This window comes from Halichoeres trimaculatus, unplaced genomic scaffold (genome assembly GCF_033239565.1).
Source record: "Halichoeres trimaculatus isolate MK-OKI-2021-1 unplaced genomic scaffold, fHalTri1.1 fHalTri1_scaffold_15, whole genome shotgun sequence".
NCBI lineage: Eukaryota > Metazoa > Chordata > Actinopteri > Labriformes > Labridae > Halichoeres > Halichoeres trimaculatus.
In genome coordinates this window covers 24,364,870-24,381,084 of record NW_027437193.1, presented here as the reverse complement: position 1 = coordinate 24,381,084, position 16,215 = coordinate 24,364,870, and the positions used below count along the sequence as shown (strand labels likewise).

At 39.6% G+C, this 16,215-nt stretch overlaps 1 protein-coding gene across 1 annotated transcript; it reads right to left on the bottom strand.

Annotated features, from left to right (window-relative positions):
- Positions 1-541: 541 nt before the first annotated feature.
- LOC141803806 (protein ABHD8-like) lies at positions 542-8,650 on the bottom strand. Its single transcript, XM_074687809.1, has 5 exons — positions 8,281-8,650; positions 3,717-4,549; positions 3,415-3,585; positions 2,842-3,058; positions 542-2,746 (listed from the first exon to the last, which is right to left on the bottom strand). The coding sequence occupies exons 2-5, from the start codon at positions 4,538-4,540 to the stop codon at positions 2,534-2,536; spliced, it is 1,425 nt and encodes a 474-aa protein (XP_074543910.1). The 5' UTR covers positions 4,541-4,549; positions 8,281-8,650; the 3' UTR covers positions 542-2,533.
- Positions 8,651-16,215: the final 7,565 nt, after the last annotated feature.

Here is a 16,215-nt window from a genome sequence, read left to right as displayed (position 1 = left end):
ATCTGTAATAAAATGTAGAAAAGTAGAGTCCGCTGACACGACTCCTGCGTGTTCTAACACATTTTAATGACGACTATTTATCCCAATTTTAATTTCCCCTTCCCATGACCGGGGCGATGATCAAATAGACAAAAAGGGATTTCAAATTAAATTTGCATCACCTTATTTACATTTAAATAATAAAATTGATATGTATTGTCGGTATTAAAAAGTTATAATAAGAAACTACTTGTAGTTACTAGTCAAGTGTCCCTGGCATCAGCCAAGAAGCTCCTAGAAAATTACTTGACCATAAAGTTTCAGGTTTTGTTAAATTATATAGGTCTCAGAGATAACAGGATGAGATGCCAATGTTGTATCCTGCATTAAGCTAATTTTTTAATCATCACAGGTCAAATAATCATGTGTACCTACTGTCTCAAAGAATTTATGTAATGTAATGTAATTTATAAATGTATAAAATATCGGGGGGGAATACAAAAGTTACATTAAGCTCTATATATGTGGAAATGATCATACAAGCAAATCTCATGTAGTCTGTGAACATTGTTTTATTTTATGCCTGGAAAGGCATGATCATACACTGAATCCACCAGCTTTGATAGGCTATATAATGTTATATGCATCTACATTCAGGCAGTGCATATATGATGATTCCTTTGAATAAATGCAATAATAACATTAACACATTTTGTTAACCACAAAAAGATATAGCACATATGAGCACTGACAATTTGTATTTGCACAATTTTAGCATAAGAGGAAGTACATGTGCACCCTGTAGTCCATACAGTTTAACCAACACTAAAGGAGACACGCAGTACATTGCATCAGCACTTGTTGGTTTTTGAAAAGTCCATCGAGAACATACCATTTTTTGAGGTGTTCACATATCTCCACTTCTTTTTCTCTGTTTTGTTCCAGTTGCATAATACCAGTCATGTTGCATCCACATTCTGCCAAAATGCATATATAACAGACCAGCATGGGTGGGTACAAATGTCCCTTTTTAAGGGGGCTGCCTCCTTTGGCTAATGCACATTAGCCGTCAAGTCGCCGTCACCAATCAACTCCCACATCCTTCTTCTCCTAACAGTATGAACTATCCAACCAACAGATAAGAACTGTCAGCGAGCAATTAAGACGGTGCTTTCACTCGCACCTCATGGTCCCATTATGAGACAAAGCAGCACCCATAAATGAATGTTTTAAAGTAGCATAAGTTGTTTCTTATTCTTTACTTCTGTAGATAAATAGGGTGCACTGGAAAGTAGTAGGGGAATGTACAACTGTTCTGCATTTATAATGGTTTGATAAGACAGCTGAAAGCAATCCAAACAACCACAATTTCCATGGCAGTTGCTGTTATTTCATAATAAAGGCAAAATAATACTTGCTCACTGAAAAGAACATGAGGAATTCTGCAATGTGAGGATATATTGTGTCTGAAGAAACCCTTTTCATGTTCTCAGCACGTGCAGGGCTTAAGTGCTTTGTATCCATAGGATATTTTATACAATAAAGAAAACACTAGAATAAAGGATAAAAAAGAACCTTTTTGTTTGTTGAATCTGTTTTGTAATCGGCAGATAAATTACTCATCGAGGATTATTTCATTTCATGCAACTATATATCAATGGATTAGTTACATTGTGCTTGACAGAGACTCGTAGCCTTTTGATTGACAACAGTGTTAATATAAGGCAAATAGATTACCATAATATGACACAGCACAGTGACTGTGATTGTGAGTCATGTCTCAGTTGGCCAGCACATTGTGTGAATGGTAAATGGGTGCCTGGATTTCAGGTAACAATATATGGTATTTCTGTGATTCCCCTTCTTTTACGATACGCTCTGGAAATGCATGTGGTAGGAGTATTATTACATTTGGCATATACACTATGTCTTTATATCATTCCCCACTACTATCCAGTCACCATTTTTGGATATAGTGTCATAACCCTTTTTTTTTCATTGTGAGATGTACTTAGCCATCATACTCGCAAATTAGATCAGCAATCCCTAAATTCATTTTATATAATTATTTTTTCCCCCACAAAGCAGATGTATGACCATTTTGGCTAAACAGAAGCTTTGAAGAACTTTACAGAATATTTAGGATAAAGGTGAGACATTTCACACACCGTTTCAAGAACTCTAAGCGTTTTGTATCTTGTGTTAGTCAGTTCTTCACTGGAAAACATTTCATACACCAATCACAAATGGACACAGTCCTTTTGATCTCCAGATATTGTGTCAAACACGTCAGGATGGAGCACAGACTAGTATCAAAAACACAGAATATCTCTTGTTTTCATTTGCATCCATTCCTCTCATCTTTGCATCCGTTCCATCCTTCTCTGGTCGGGCCAATGCCTAAGTCCTGCTTTATCTTTGAGCACCAGTGGCCGTCCGCATCCTGAAGATGTGGCCCTGTTTTTAACAGCTCTCAGCCTGGTAGCAGCCTTAAGAACACATGCCAAAAAAGGCCATCTGCTTGGTTGTGTGAGAAACCTAGCCTCTTTGTCGGTTATTTTTCCAGAGACTTATTGGTTTTCAGTGTGTGGAGAGTGTTACTGAGAGCGGCAGTCTTGTCCGTGTCCAACTTGTGGCTGTGTTTTTTGGACATGTCGGGCTCCCATAAAAAGAATTCGTGCAGCAGAGTGTTGACAGTGTCGGGACACTCCATCATGACCATGTGACTTCCCTCCTCGATGACTTTGAGGAATGCAAACAGCAGGATCTAGAAATGGGGCAATATGCAGAACATCAGGACACATTATCTTTAAAAACCACAAGATAAATTAGTTCTTATGTACACATGAAAGTGTGTTGTACCTCCGCCATGCGCTGGTCCTCATCCATGGGCACAAATTTGTCACACATGCCATGAACCAGCAGGATAGGAGTAGTGAGCTCAGCATGGTAGACCTCATCCCCCTCAGGCCAGTACTGTCCACTCATCATGGCTCGCAGGACAAATGGAGACACGTTGAATGCATTACCCTGCTTCAACAGCTGCTTTTCTTTGGCACCCTGACGTGCAAATCCAGCTCTGATGATCAAAAAAAAATAAGTAGGAAGTGTTACTATTCAAGTTAATGTTTTAAGGCTGTACAACATTATAGTTTCAAGTCCTCTTACATCTAAACGATGTCCTGTTTTATTCACTCTTTGAGAACAAGAAACAAAAATGTGTTATAATCTGTAGTGCCAGGTTTAGCACAACAAAAATCAGTGGTGTTTTTCACTGCTACAAATGCAGATACAGATTTATGAAAACATACCAGTGTCACTGGTGTAAGTGCTTGTTGCTGCTGGAAATTTGGTGTCCACAACTGGATAACATGAGTATGTGTATGTCTTAATTTGATGCAGGAAAGAGGGGGAATTGAACAACCCAGATCTTACTTGAGGAAGCTCCAGGCCAGGCAGGGTGACAGACAGTGCAGGACACAAGATGGCAGCTGGAAGATGGAACACAAACTGGGCTCAAGAGCTGTGGGGCCCCCTCCGTTTATCATCACCACTTTATGGACCAAATCAGGATACTCGTGGGCTAGAAAGGTGCAAAATGACACCCTAAAAGAGATATTAGGAGATGGGTATAGCACGTTACAACACAAGTGTTGATCAACAAGACAATATCAGAGGAAAAAGACTTAAAAGGCATTTATTTTCCAGTAGAGTGTAATTGCAATGATGGTACTGACCCATATGAGTGGCCAATTAAAATGTTGCGTTTTCGAGCATATCTCTTAAAGATGGCACGGAGGTCTTCTGCAAGGGCATAAAAAGTATATGCTGCTGCTATCTGTGGGGCTGTGCTGGCTCCATGCCCTGCCAGGTCAGGGGCAATGACTTCATAACCCAGCCTGGAGAAGAAGTCCAGCTGACTGCTCCAAATGTCCAGCGATCCTCCCACACCATGCACAAAGAACAGTGCCACATCTGAGTGTGTCCCTTTGCAGCTGGAGATCACCCTCTTTGAGTCGATCAGCACTGTGCGCTTAGGCTTCCGACGGCGGCGACGAGGAGGTGGCGCAGGTTTCTCTTCCCCATGGGGTGGAGGAACCAGAGGGGGGACGGGGTTGGGATCTGGGGAAGAGGGCATTTCTTTGAAGTCAGCCAGCTCCACCTCAACGGTGCTGCAAGGCTCCAGATCCCCGTCCTGACACTGTAGTATCTCAGAGTGCAAAACATCCCCCAGATTTTCAATCACAAGCTGGCCGTTGCGATAAACGGTGATCTTTCTTTTACAGTGGACACTGCTGCTGGAACCACTCTGGATATTTGAGTCCTCACGAGAGCCATCGTCTTTACTGTAGCCATCCGTCTTCCCCTTGTCTGTGACTTCCTCCTCCCTTTCTACAGGCTGCCGTTCTGGGATGATGTGTCGCACTCGCAAGACTCTGCCAGGCTTCACCTCGACAAACTCAAAACCATTGGATGGTTCAGACGACTCCAGGGGTAAGACCAGACTGGCAGCCTTCCCAGTCAGACAGCACAGTATCCCTTCAGTGATACTGGTCAACATGGTGCTTCCCTGCAGACACATCATTGAACAGAAACAAAGAAACATCATCAAAAAAGCTCAATTTGAGCACTTTAAAGTCTCACAGCTGCATGTTAAATGGTGCACCCTTAATTTCCTGCTGCTGTGACTGCAAATGTCAACAGCTGAACAGGAAGAAATGAGCTCTTAGCGTGGATCCTATTAAAACTGGTCTCAAGCTGTTTCCTAGCAACACAGTCACAAAGAAATAGTCTTCTTCAGCCTTCCATCAGATCGCAGCTTGTGTAGGGTGGAATGAAAAACAAAGACAGCCAGGATGCTTTCAGTTTCACAGACTCAAGACTTCTTATTCTGAACCACACATCTAGCTTCAGTGAAGCTCATAGGACACGCTTAGCTTTGTCACACAGCAGCTAAACATTCAGAAATACCAGGTCCATAATCACAGATACATAGAAAGAAAACCTGTGCCGTACTGTTCTGTGGTTTCAATGTCAGCAAAGACTGACCACTCACACACTGACCTAGACGTCTGCTATTAATAACCTCTTCTTTTCACATGATCAGAAGAACCAGGATGTGTAAAAATAGAAAACACAACTCGTTGGCCATGACTGTATACATCCCTCCCAACTTCATGTCTCATAACAATGTGATGGCAGCTCTCCAAGCTATACTGGTTTCATTACAGATGAGTCAAAACTTATAATAATCTTAGTGTGTCTCTATGGGATGAGTCACAGCTTCACTTCAACATAGCGACAGTGCAAATGAAGCATGATTGGTTCTCATTTTTTATTATAAACACAGGCTCTGAACTTCAGGACAACAGAATGGGAAGACGTTTACAATAAGGCTTTTACCTCTCTGGTTAGGACATGTTACTTTGTTAAAGGTGAAGTTTTTAGTCTAGGTGAAAATGTTTTTCAGTCATGCAGACCAAAGTGTGTTTATTAACCTGTCCGGTCTACACAATTTTACATAATTCTGCTCCTCTTCCCCTAATCTCATTCACAGTCTATTATAAAAGCATACAGACGACCAGAAGTACCACAAGAGGTGACCTTCTAATTCCTTTCAGAAATATCACTTTTGGTCAGCAATCATTTTCTGTCAGGGCAATACAAGATTGCAAGACAATACCCAAGACATACATAAATACCTCACTTTTATATCCCATCTCAAATTGTGGCTTACAAACAACTACAGGTGCAGACACTAATCAAATGTGAAACCCTGAGTTGGATGTGACATGGTCATTGCTGCTGCCTGCCTTAATGTAATGTCTAATCAGTGCTTTAAATGTGGCCCCTATGATTATTTCATCACTCTCTCTTGCCTTTGATGCATGAATTGCTTTGTGTCTGTTCTCATTTTGTGTGATAAGTTGTACGTCTCCTCCTTTTGTTTTAGGCATTTTATAACCATACATGTTGTGTATTTCCTTTTGTATTTAATTATATTTTCAAACTTAATAATTACACTTTAGGCTGCCTATTTTTGCCGCGGACTACAGCTGGAAATAAGCCGTACAGGCTAAAGCTGCCTCTTTTACTGTAAAGTAAATTAAAGGAGACTGTCCACAAAAAATAAAAAAATAAACTAAACCAAACTAATAATCACTATCAATGAGGCTGAGATTAAATTCTCCGTCTGTAAAAGATTTCTTCTCGATGCAGCTCATGACATGTTTGTGTCGAATGAATCCATTTACATTCAGATAAAGCTGCCTATTGTAATATATGTGCATTCATTATTCACACTGTAAACACCTTAGACGTAATTTATTCAGTTTCACACTATATTTACAATATGTATTCAATGTGATAGGGACAATGTTATTATTGTACAATTTCTGCCTGCTACAAACACCTGTAGTCAGTATGTTTTGTATAAAAAGATTTTGACTATTGTTAGTTTTCCATAACTGTCCCCTAGGTTTTCAGTAAAGCTAGAAGAAAGAAGGAGAGAGAGCAGGGTTATACAAAATGTCTACATGTGATAGCAATTGTGTTCAAATAAAAAGAAGACCATGGGTTGAATATTCATCAGAGTTACATAATGTTACAAAAAAAAAGAAGAATGGTGAAAAACTCTCATATCTCTGACGTTGCTTAGATCCACTCTTTAACACTTTGGTTACAGCTGTTTATATCTTGTTTCAATTTAATTTTATTCAGCAGTCTTTTATGGAAAAAGCCAAGCGCCCCAGGTAGGTCCTAAGGTGTGCAGTTTTAAAATTGCCACAAGCAGTGCCCTTGGTGTTTCTATCACTACTTTGCCCGTGGAAAAAAAATTACATAAAACTTACTTTGTTAAATTTGGCAAACTTGAAAAAAAAAAAAACGTTTTAGGTGAGAGAACTCAGAATGATCAAAAGTGAGCACATTATACTGCCTCAGTATGTAACAGTGATGCCTTCTTGGGATCTCTATCCATTATTTCTGCAGCTTCTTTGTGTTTGATGTTTTGGTGATTAAGAAGTAGGTCAAAACAAAAGCATTTTTGATAAGCTAAACCAATGAATCACCCTGAAACACATCACGGCTCTGAGGGCTGGCATTCTAAAGGTTAACACAACTTGTTTATCTCTTCAAGGTCTGCAGTTACACATGTGTCTGTGCATGTATGTGGGAGTTTGTGTGCTGCTGTCGTAGTAGGTGGTGGCAGGATGGTCTGAAGGTCAGAGCATCATGTGCTATCCAGTTACACAGAGGAGCCCAGTGAATGCTGACAGAGAGGCCTGTTTCACTGTAAACAACAAAATGGAGCAGCAGGCATTGTCTATCTATCTATCTATCTATCTATCTATCTATCTATCTATCTATCTATCTATCTATCTATCTATCTATCTATCTATCTATCTATCTAATATTCTTTTCTTTTCTTTCCTTTTTTTTTGCAAGAACCAATCAGTTGTGTATCATCTGCAACAAGTGTTTCATAATGACGTTAAGTGTTGGTGGGGAAGCGTATTACACATTAACACTCAACAACACTGCATCAGCACCCCATCTGCAGCCCTGTCAGCACCGGGATTCTCCTCCTGACCTACAATCCATCACCACGGTCAGACAGGCTTTGAACATGGCTGCGGGGTGCGAATGGACCCACATCCCAAAGCCACAAACCCTCGAGAGAAACAGTCTGTGGGTTATTCAACCATATTTTTTGAGGGGGTTCTCGGCATTGTAGAAAATGTAGGTTGATATGTCTGCCGAGGCCATTACTGTAACACGCATTCGGTACAGTCTGTGCTGCACTAGCTCCAAGAAGGGTGGCCCAGTCCGCATCACATCAGATCGCACATTTAATGCAAATTTGGGAAATTGGACAAAAATAAAGGTGACCAATACTCTCGTATGCTACGGCTTTCCTGCATCCACAGCGTTAAGACAATAAAATGTAAAGCCGAACCCAAAAAGTAGGCTTTGTGTTTCAGTATTATTAGTTAATTGTGATTTAACATCAAATGCTCAGTTTGAAATAGAAATGCACTGCCAGGGATTTTTCCAGAAGCGTAATTCAGGCCTAAATAATAGCACAAAATAATAAAAACGATCGAATATCTCTTACAGTCTTGCATCCGAGCTTTAACTGCCACACGTCTTATTGAGTGATACATACATTATTTCTGCGCTGTCACTCGACAATTGCATGCAGCCATTATGCAGCTGTTTATTGATGCGTATAACTAGCTGCGTGTCTCCCACTCAGCATAATAATTAGAGAACAGAGTGCAATAAAAATCGACCCCTTACCTGCAGGGTTTAAGATGAGAGAGGATTATCAGAAATCAGAGTTGAATGCTGACGGTCAAGGCCAGGAGAGACTGAACTGAGAAAACATTTCATTTGGTGCAACAATTTGTCTACGCTAGAGATGCAGCAGAAGACTCCACGCTCCGTTTTAGCTTCATTAGACTGCTGTCACACATCACGGACAGGCTGGGATTGATGATGAGGCATGCATCCATACAGTTGTGCCAGTGGTATCCCGATAAGACACCCATAACGATCAGTGGAAACAATGTTTCTTTATTTTCCCTCTCTCAGCATCCACTGCGCACTCAGGCCGGACCCTGCCCAGCCCTGCTGCCCCTGCATCCGCAGCGCACACCGCGAGCTCCGTGCAGCTTCGACGCCGAGTGGCAGCGAGGAGGGCGAATGAGAAGGCGGGTGAATGCTGCGAGGAGGCCAATGGGAGACGTTGTTTCCTTGTTGCCAAGGCTGAAAGAAAAGCAAAATGTGTGCGTGCCTGTGTGCGTGCTTGTGGGTGCAGGGAGAGTGACAGGGAAGAAAAATATGACAGTCCAGCTAATTGTGAGAGGCTAATTGGGTCTAAACCATGGAGCTGAGCAGGCCTGTTTGTGTAATCCCACAGAGCCTACACTGTAAACAATTGTCCTGTAAATTAACAGTAAAATACTGGCAGCAGTGGTTCCAGTATTTTACTGTTAATTTTACGGTTGGCCTACTGTTATATACTTTACAGTATATTGCTGTAATAATATCAACAGTAATGTGCTGTAATTCAGCACATGAATTACAGCACATTACTGTCTTTTCTTGATTTTTACAGTGGACTGCGGGCAGCAGGGTTTCCAGTATATTACCGTTTTTATACAGCTTTTTTTTACTGTAAGATTAATATACAGTTTATTACTGTTAATTTTTAAAACACTGTATATTGCTTGATTTACAGTGCACAATACTGATTTTTATAATAACAAAACTTCACCATAATCCCAAAGAAAACACTATGAAGTCATTTTTGTAAAGAAATATCATTAGCAAATAAGCAAATATAAAATGGTATTCTCTACAACATACTGAATGAGTCAGTTAACTTAAATGCAGCAGTAAAAAATAATCTATGGAAAAGAAGAGACTTGAAAGTATCTTATTCGCAACATTTATTTGAAAACCCAACATGTATTTTTATGTATTTTTTCTGCATTTCGTGCCTTTATTGATACAACAGAGATCTGAGTCCTCTAAAAATAGAAAATAATCATCATAAACAATTTTTTTCTGCAGTGCTATACAACTTAAATACCCATCTTTTGCAGTAGAAAGGAGAACATGTCACAGAAAAAAACAAAACAAAAAAAAACATGGGAAATGAGGCTGCATTGATGTGCAGCGCCTAGGTGACCTCACTAACCTAGGCTATATGAAATCCCACTCGAAGTCCATCAGGTTCTTCAGAGGAGTGGACACATGCCGGTTGACGGTGGTGGACTGCTTTTGAACGATTTTCCCTTTCTTCTTGGAGACAGTCTTGCCCTGGCTGGCCTTGGTCCCTTTTTCCGGGTTGCTACCGATGAAGCACCTGAAAAGCACACAATAGTCTGACATTAGAAGTCGTAGTCTGCTACTATCCATAACAGGGATGGAACCTTCATTACTGTCATTAGTAACACCTGGGTTTAGCCTGCAATTTCATGTAAAAATGAGTGATGTGAAAAATGTCTGTTAGACAACAAAAGCCTTACCTTTGAATGAATTCAAGAGTACAGGCAGCCTCATCCTGGTACTGCAGATTGCAGATGTAGTAAATTGCAAACAGAGCAGCAAGCCCCGTCACAAATGTTGGCTGGATGCCCTCACACAAGATATGACCCTCAAGGCTGATCATCCAGCGTCCAGCACTCACACGCTCTGTTCCACCTGAAACGTGAAGTTAGAGTTATTTCAGAAAGAATCCCTGATGTGTGGTTAATGTTACACAACTCTGTCTTTGCTTACATCAGTACATTAAATCAGGCAACAAACAGGCAACATAATTATGCAATGTTCATAAACTGTAACGTTACGGTTTGTAACAGACAAGTTGTTGGTCACTACATGTCACTACTTCTTTAACTTACGATCCAAAAGTTTCAAAGAGTTTAAACCAGCTCTACTAAATTTAGTATTTTGATGCCAGCTGCTGTTAGCTGTTACCACTTAAGTTATCCATTGATGTGATGCACATAAACATACAAAATACTCTAAAATCCCCAAAATAGAATCAAAATGATGTTTCTAGCTGCTAACCAACCAACCAAAAAAAAAAAAAAACAGAAAAAGAATATGGCAAACTATTCAGAAATTTGTGTTACCTGCAAAATGATGATAGCAAGTTGCTAAACAAAACTGCTGTACTTTCCTGCAAGCTTACCAGTCACTCACAGTATAAGATTTATTTACAAAGTTTATTTGTAAATTTACTTCAATAGAAGTTCCTTTTAGAATGCAAACATCCCCAGAAAAGGTAAAAGGTATTTCAACTTACGTATTATGATGATGATAGAGGATCCTTGAAGTCAATCCAACAGAATAGAGTCCAGAAATGGCTTCTCAGCATGCACCTCTTGAAAAATACTGTATTGTACCGTATTTTTACCGTTTATTCAAAAATCACTCCCAGAATGCAATGCTATTAATGGCATGTTACAGTATTTTATGGGAAACAATAAAGTGCCCAGAAATATTTCCCAGAATGCATTGTTTTATACAATATATTACTGTTTTAAGGGGAAACGGTATGCTACTTTCAGAATTTCACCGTATTCTTACAGCATTTTGTTACAGTGTACTCTTAAACTCAATAATTATGTATGGAAAGCCAATATCATACCCACATCATAATAAAACATACCTGAAGAGTTGTTTATAGAAGATGCATCAATAAAAAGGGAAAAAAGATCTTTAAGTTTAGACTAACTGGATGAAGCTGTGCTGAATCCCTGTGTGACTCTTTAACTCTCATTACACTGGGACAGTCTGGTGCCTGTCACGGAAAGACCAGGGCAGATGGCCAACAAATGTGTAGTAGCCTAACTGTTGTTGTCTGGAGACAATACTGTTTTATGTTTATTTCAGGGGTGCCCAAATTCTCTTCAGTAAAGGGCCAAAAATGAATCAGGGTGGAGGGTCCCAGGCCAAAATTAAACATTCATGTCGCAGTGCATCATATCAAATATGACAATAACATAATTGTGCAAATAAATACTTGTATAAGTAATTTTGAAAATGAAAACACTTTTATGTATTTCACAGCATCAAAGTACTGAACATCCTTATGGTGTAAATACTAGGCCTCTGTCTTCAAAGACATTTAGTGCAATATAACCAGAACAGGATGGGGCACAGCATGCTTCTATGAAACCAAAATTGTGCATTTTCCATCCTTTTGAAATAAGGAATAGAAATAAAACTGGACACCTGTTTTAGATTTTTGTCCCTATAACAAATGAAATAATGACTCCTGTATTTTCATTAATTTACGAAGATTATACTCTTCTAAAATAGCGAATTTCTGCCTACATATTATATACTGGACTTCCAGGTTTGAGCTGACGGGACTCGCGCCACCCTACTACCAATGTAACCCAGTGTTAATAAATCAGACCAAGCCCAGAACTTTGATTAAAGAGAGAGAAGGGAAAACAGCAATGAGGGCTTGGTTCAGTCCTCCATCTTTCTCTTCAGGATTACAGGTTAAATATACACAGTGTGAATACAAGACATTTTCTCTGTTTGTGCATGGACATTTGATTTAATCAAAATAGCTAACACTCTTATAAGAGAAGTCTCAGAGGTGAGACCACCACATTGTAAACAGTCCAGAGGACATGATGATGTGGACCAACACATTGATAAGTCACGTGAAAGGTGAAGCTTAGACCCTCTCCTCAAAATCAGTCTGTTCTAAGCACAAAATATATCCAGAAATTCAAGTATCCATCATGTATCAATCACACATTCTCAAGCGCTGCCTGGCCAAAAAAAGTAGTCACCTTTAACTAAGCAGGTATGAACCTCCTATTGGATAATTACTGCATGGGCGATTATCTTTCAGCTGGCAACAAGTTATTTAACTCCAACGGGTGCAATGAGTTGCTTCTCATTTCTTAAACAACTGTGTGGAAATACACATCCCCTGGTTGTGGCAAAGATGTTAGTCAGAGAGTGGTCAAATCATTGGCACACGTCAAGCAGAGAAAACATCTAAGGAGACCAAAGAAACTTCTAAAATTAGATTAAGAACTGTCCACCACATTATTAAAATCTGGAAGGATAGTGAGGACCCATCGTCTTCGAGGAAGAAATATGGCTGGACAAAAACTCTATTAATCTCATCGGCACTTTTTGTTTGGTGATATCAAATCAAAGAAAAACAACAGTAGAAATCATGGCTATGTTTAAAAGTGAAAGTAACAGTATTTCCAAACACACAATGCGAAGGAAACTCAAAGGATTGGGACTGAACACCTGTGTGGCCTTAAGAAAACCTCTAATCAGTGAGGCTAAATGGAAAAAAAGGCTTCAATTTGCTAGGGAGCATAAAGATTGGACTCTGGAGCAATGGAAGAAGGTCATGTGGTCTGGCGAGTCCAGATGGACCCTGTTTCAGAGTGATGGGCCATCAGGGTAAGAAGAGAGGCAGATGAAGTGATCTCCCATCATGCCTAGTTCCATACTGTCCAAGCCTGTGGGGGCAGTGCTATGATCTGGGGTTGCTGCAGTCGGTCAGGTCTAGGTTCAGCAACAGTCTGTGCTCAAAGAATGAGGTCAGCTGACTACCTGAAGATACTGAATGATCAGGTTATTCCATCAATTGTTTTTTTTTCTTCCCTGATGGCACGGCCATATTCCAAGATGACAATGCCAGGATTCATCGGGCTCAGATTGTGGAAGAGTAGTTCTGGGAGCATGAGACATCATTTCCACACATGGATTGGTCTCCACAGAGTCCAGACCTTAACCCCATTGAGAATCTTTGGGATGTGCTGGAGAAGGCTTTGTGCAGCGGTCAGACTCTACCATCATCAATGCGAGATCTAGGTAAAAAGTTAATGCAACACTGGATGGAAATAAATCTTGTGACACTGCAGAAGCTTATCGAAACACTGCCACAGGGACTGCGTACTGTAATAAAAGTTAGAAGCGGTCCAACAAATTATTACAGTGTTTGACCTTTTTTTGTTGGCGATTTCTTTTGTTTACTGTGTAGTGTAGTTAATGTTGTACTCTGTGGCCCGAAATGCACTCAACTGTTGTTGGTTTTTTTTTGGTGTTGTTTTTTTGTTCTTACTTCTAATATTCATAAGGGAGATCGTTTTTGAAGGCATCACAAAACAGACTAAAGTCCATTTTGCTGACAGAGAGTATAAATTGGCCTAATATGAAGTTACAGTTAATCTGTTCACATTTAGATCTGTTAACTTTAACTATGGAAAAACAAGCTGAATAAATTCTTATAGATCCCATAAAACACTCTCCTTCCCTCCACAGGCCTAAATCTGCTCATCCAGCTTCATAGTTGACTGCCTTTTGAGGCAATTTAAAAAAAAAAAAAACGAACGCATATGATTAAAAGCTTGACTAATAAAAGTAGTTGTATGACAAGACAAATAAAGAAAATGTCTTCAAATACAAGTCACATGAGCCTTTACCACAGTATAACACGATATTTCTATTACAGGAAAAGTCCAACGAAGGGAACACGGGTGCTGGTTGGAACTCCAGCAAAACGCGCTTCGATTGGCTGAAAAAGTCTGAGCCAATCATTTTGCTTCTCATTCGCTGGTAGACTCGTGACATTCACTGCCTGCATGCCTGTGTCAACTGTGTTCGTATCTTAAAATGAATATCATACGACCGTCTTTGTCCCGACTGCGTGGAATAACTCATTTCACCAGGTAACATGTTAAACGTTTTTACATGTTGGATCAATGTCAGAGCTGGTGTCGTTTGATTAAGGTGTTATAACTGCTAAGTTAGCTTAGCACCATGCTAGCAGAATTGCTAGTTCGTGATCTAAGAACAAACCAACCTTGCCTATTATTAAGACATCTTATTTATTTCGCTGAGATCTTCTTAAAGTTGAATGAGAGCGTAACCCACCAACCTTATAGGAACAAACTAAACTGGTATGCATTTATAATAGACGTCCCTGTGTGACGAGAACCAGTAAATCAACGGTGTTGAGACAGAGGAGCTTTGCTGATGGTTGATATCTTGACAGTCCTTTTTAATTTTTTACACACACACACACACACACACACACACACACACACACACACACACACACACACACACACACACACACAAACATATACATAAACTATGACATTGCGTGAAAGGTTAGCAGTCAATCTTATGCAGCTCTTCTTATTTCAGCAACAAGTGAATTTTACAGAGTAATGTTGGCAATAACAATCTATGCTCTTTCAAAAGTCTGCTTCCAGGGAACCTCTCTGCAACTGGCACCTCTCATATCAGATTATTCAGCAACTGGATGATGCCCAGAGCAATTGAAGGCCCCATGGTTTCCAGATGTGGGCCTTTGTCCTCTCAAGCGGAAGGATCAGGAGTATTCCAGCAGCTTCCATGGCAATACCAGCAGGTTCGCACAAGAAAGAGAGGCACAGAGTATCAGCCAAAGAACATCAAACGGAAGAGGACCCATGGCTGGATCAAGAGACTCAGCTCACAGAGCGGCATCGAGTTGGTTCTTCGACGAATGTTAAAGGGACGCAAATCCCTCTCACACTGAAGATCTCTGTGGGGTAACCCCAAGACTTTCTCGAAACAGACAATGATTAAAATTGTTGGCTGCGTTCTACAAAGAGCAAGCTTACTGGGAAGCTGGTGATACTGGGTGGGGCTCTTGTTTTGCAGCACCACTGTACAAACCTTGATAGGCATGAGTATGAAAACCAGCCTCCAACGAACAAGTAACTAAACAGAAGCCTTCTAGTTTCACTGAGTACTTTTTGATTCATAATGTTTAGTTAAGATTATCAAACTTGTGCAAGTGTCTTGATTTATTAGTTTGGTTTTTGTGTGTGTTTGTGGAAAATCATTTATTTCAAAACTAAAAGGTGTTCTTTCAAGGTTAGATTTTGACTTATTTGTCATTAAAAAAGAAAACTGAAACCCTTTTTTTGGAAGAATAAAAATAAAAATAAAAAGATAAATACCCTAAAAAAGTATGTGCATATGTGCGTTTATGATTGAAAATCAAAAACTGATTTGAAAGATATTTTAGGATCAAAGTGTGAGTTGCCTCATGAGAATTTTCTTGGCCTCTTTGGCAATAATTTTTGATACTTCCCTTTTTTGATTGACAACTCTACAAAGCTACATTCATATGGTTGTTTTAGTTAAAGTAAAAAATAATAATAAAATGAAATAAACTAAAATAGAAAAAGAGACAGAGTTCCCTGAAATAAAGAAATTTGCCTACTAAAGTAGTACACAAGGGTTAATTTTGTCATTTACTGTCATTACAATAATTGCATGTGTATTATTCATATTGAAACTGAAGTGTATTTAATTTCGGGGCATTTAAGGTATGACAAATATCAAAAGTGAAATCCAATAGTTGTGAAAAATAATTTATATTCCATTGGGTATATTGACCTCATGTATGTAAGAACTCTTAAGGCAGGAAAAATAGGCCAAGAATTAGACTAACTATAACTGATACTAACACAGCTGTTATGTTTACACTAATGACCATAGGTTTAGTCGTCGCGTTCATGGGTATTCACAACCTATGTGTTGTTTTCATACCGAAGCCCGCTCGTATTAGGAGTTGTGCATTTGTGTTACATAACCATCTTGAGCCAATCAGGACGTTGTTATTTTTGAGTGTCGTCACAGAACTACCACCGTTCAACCAATCAGATATGCGGAATC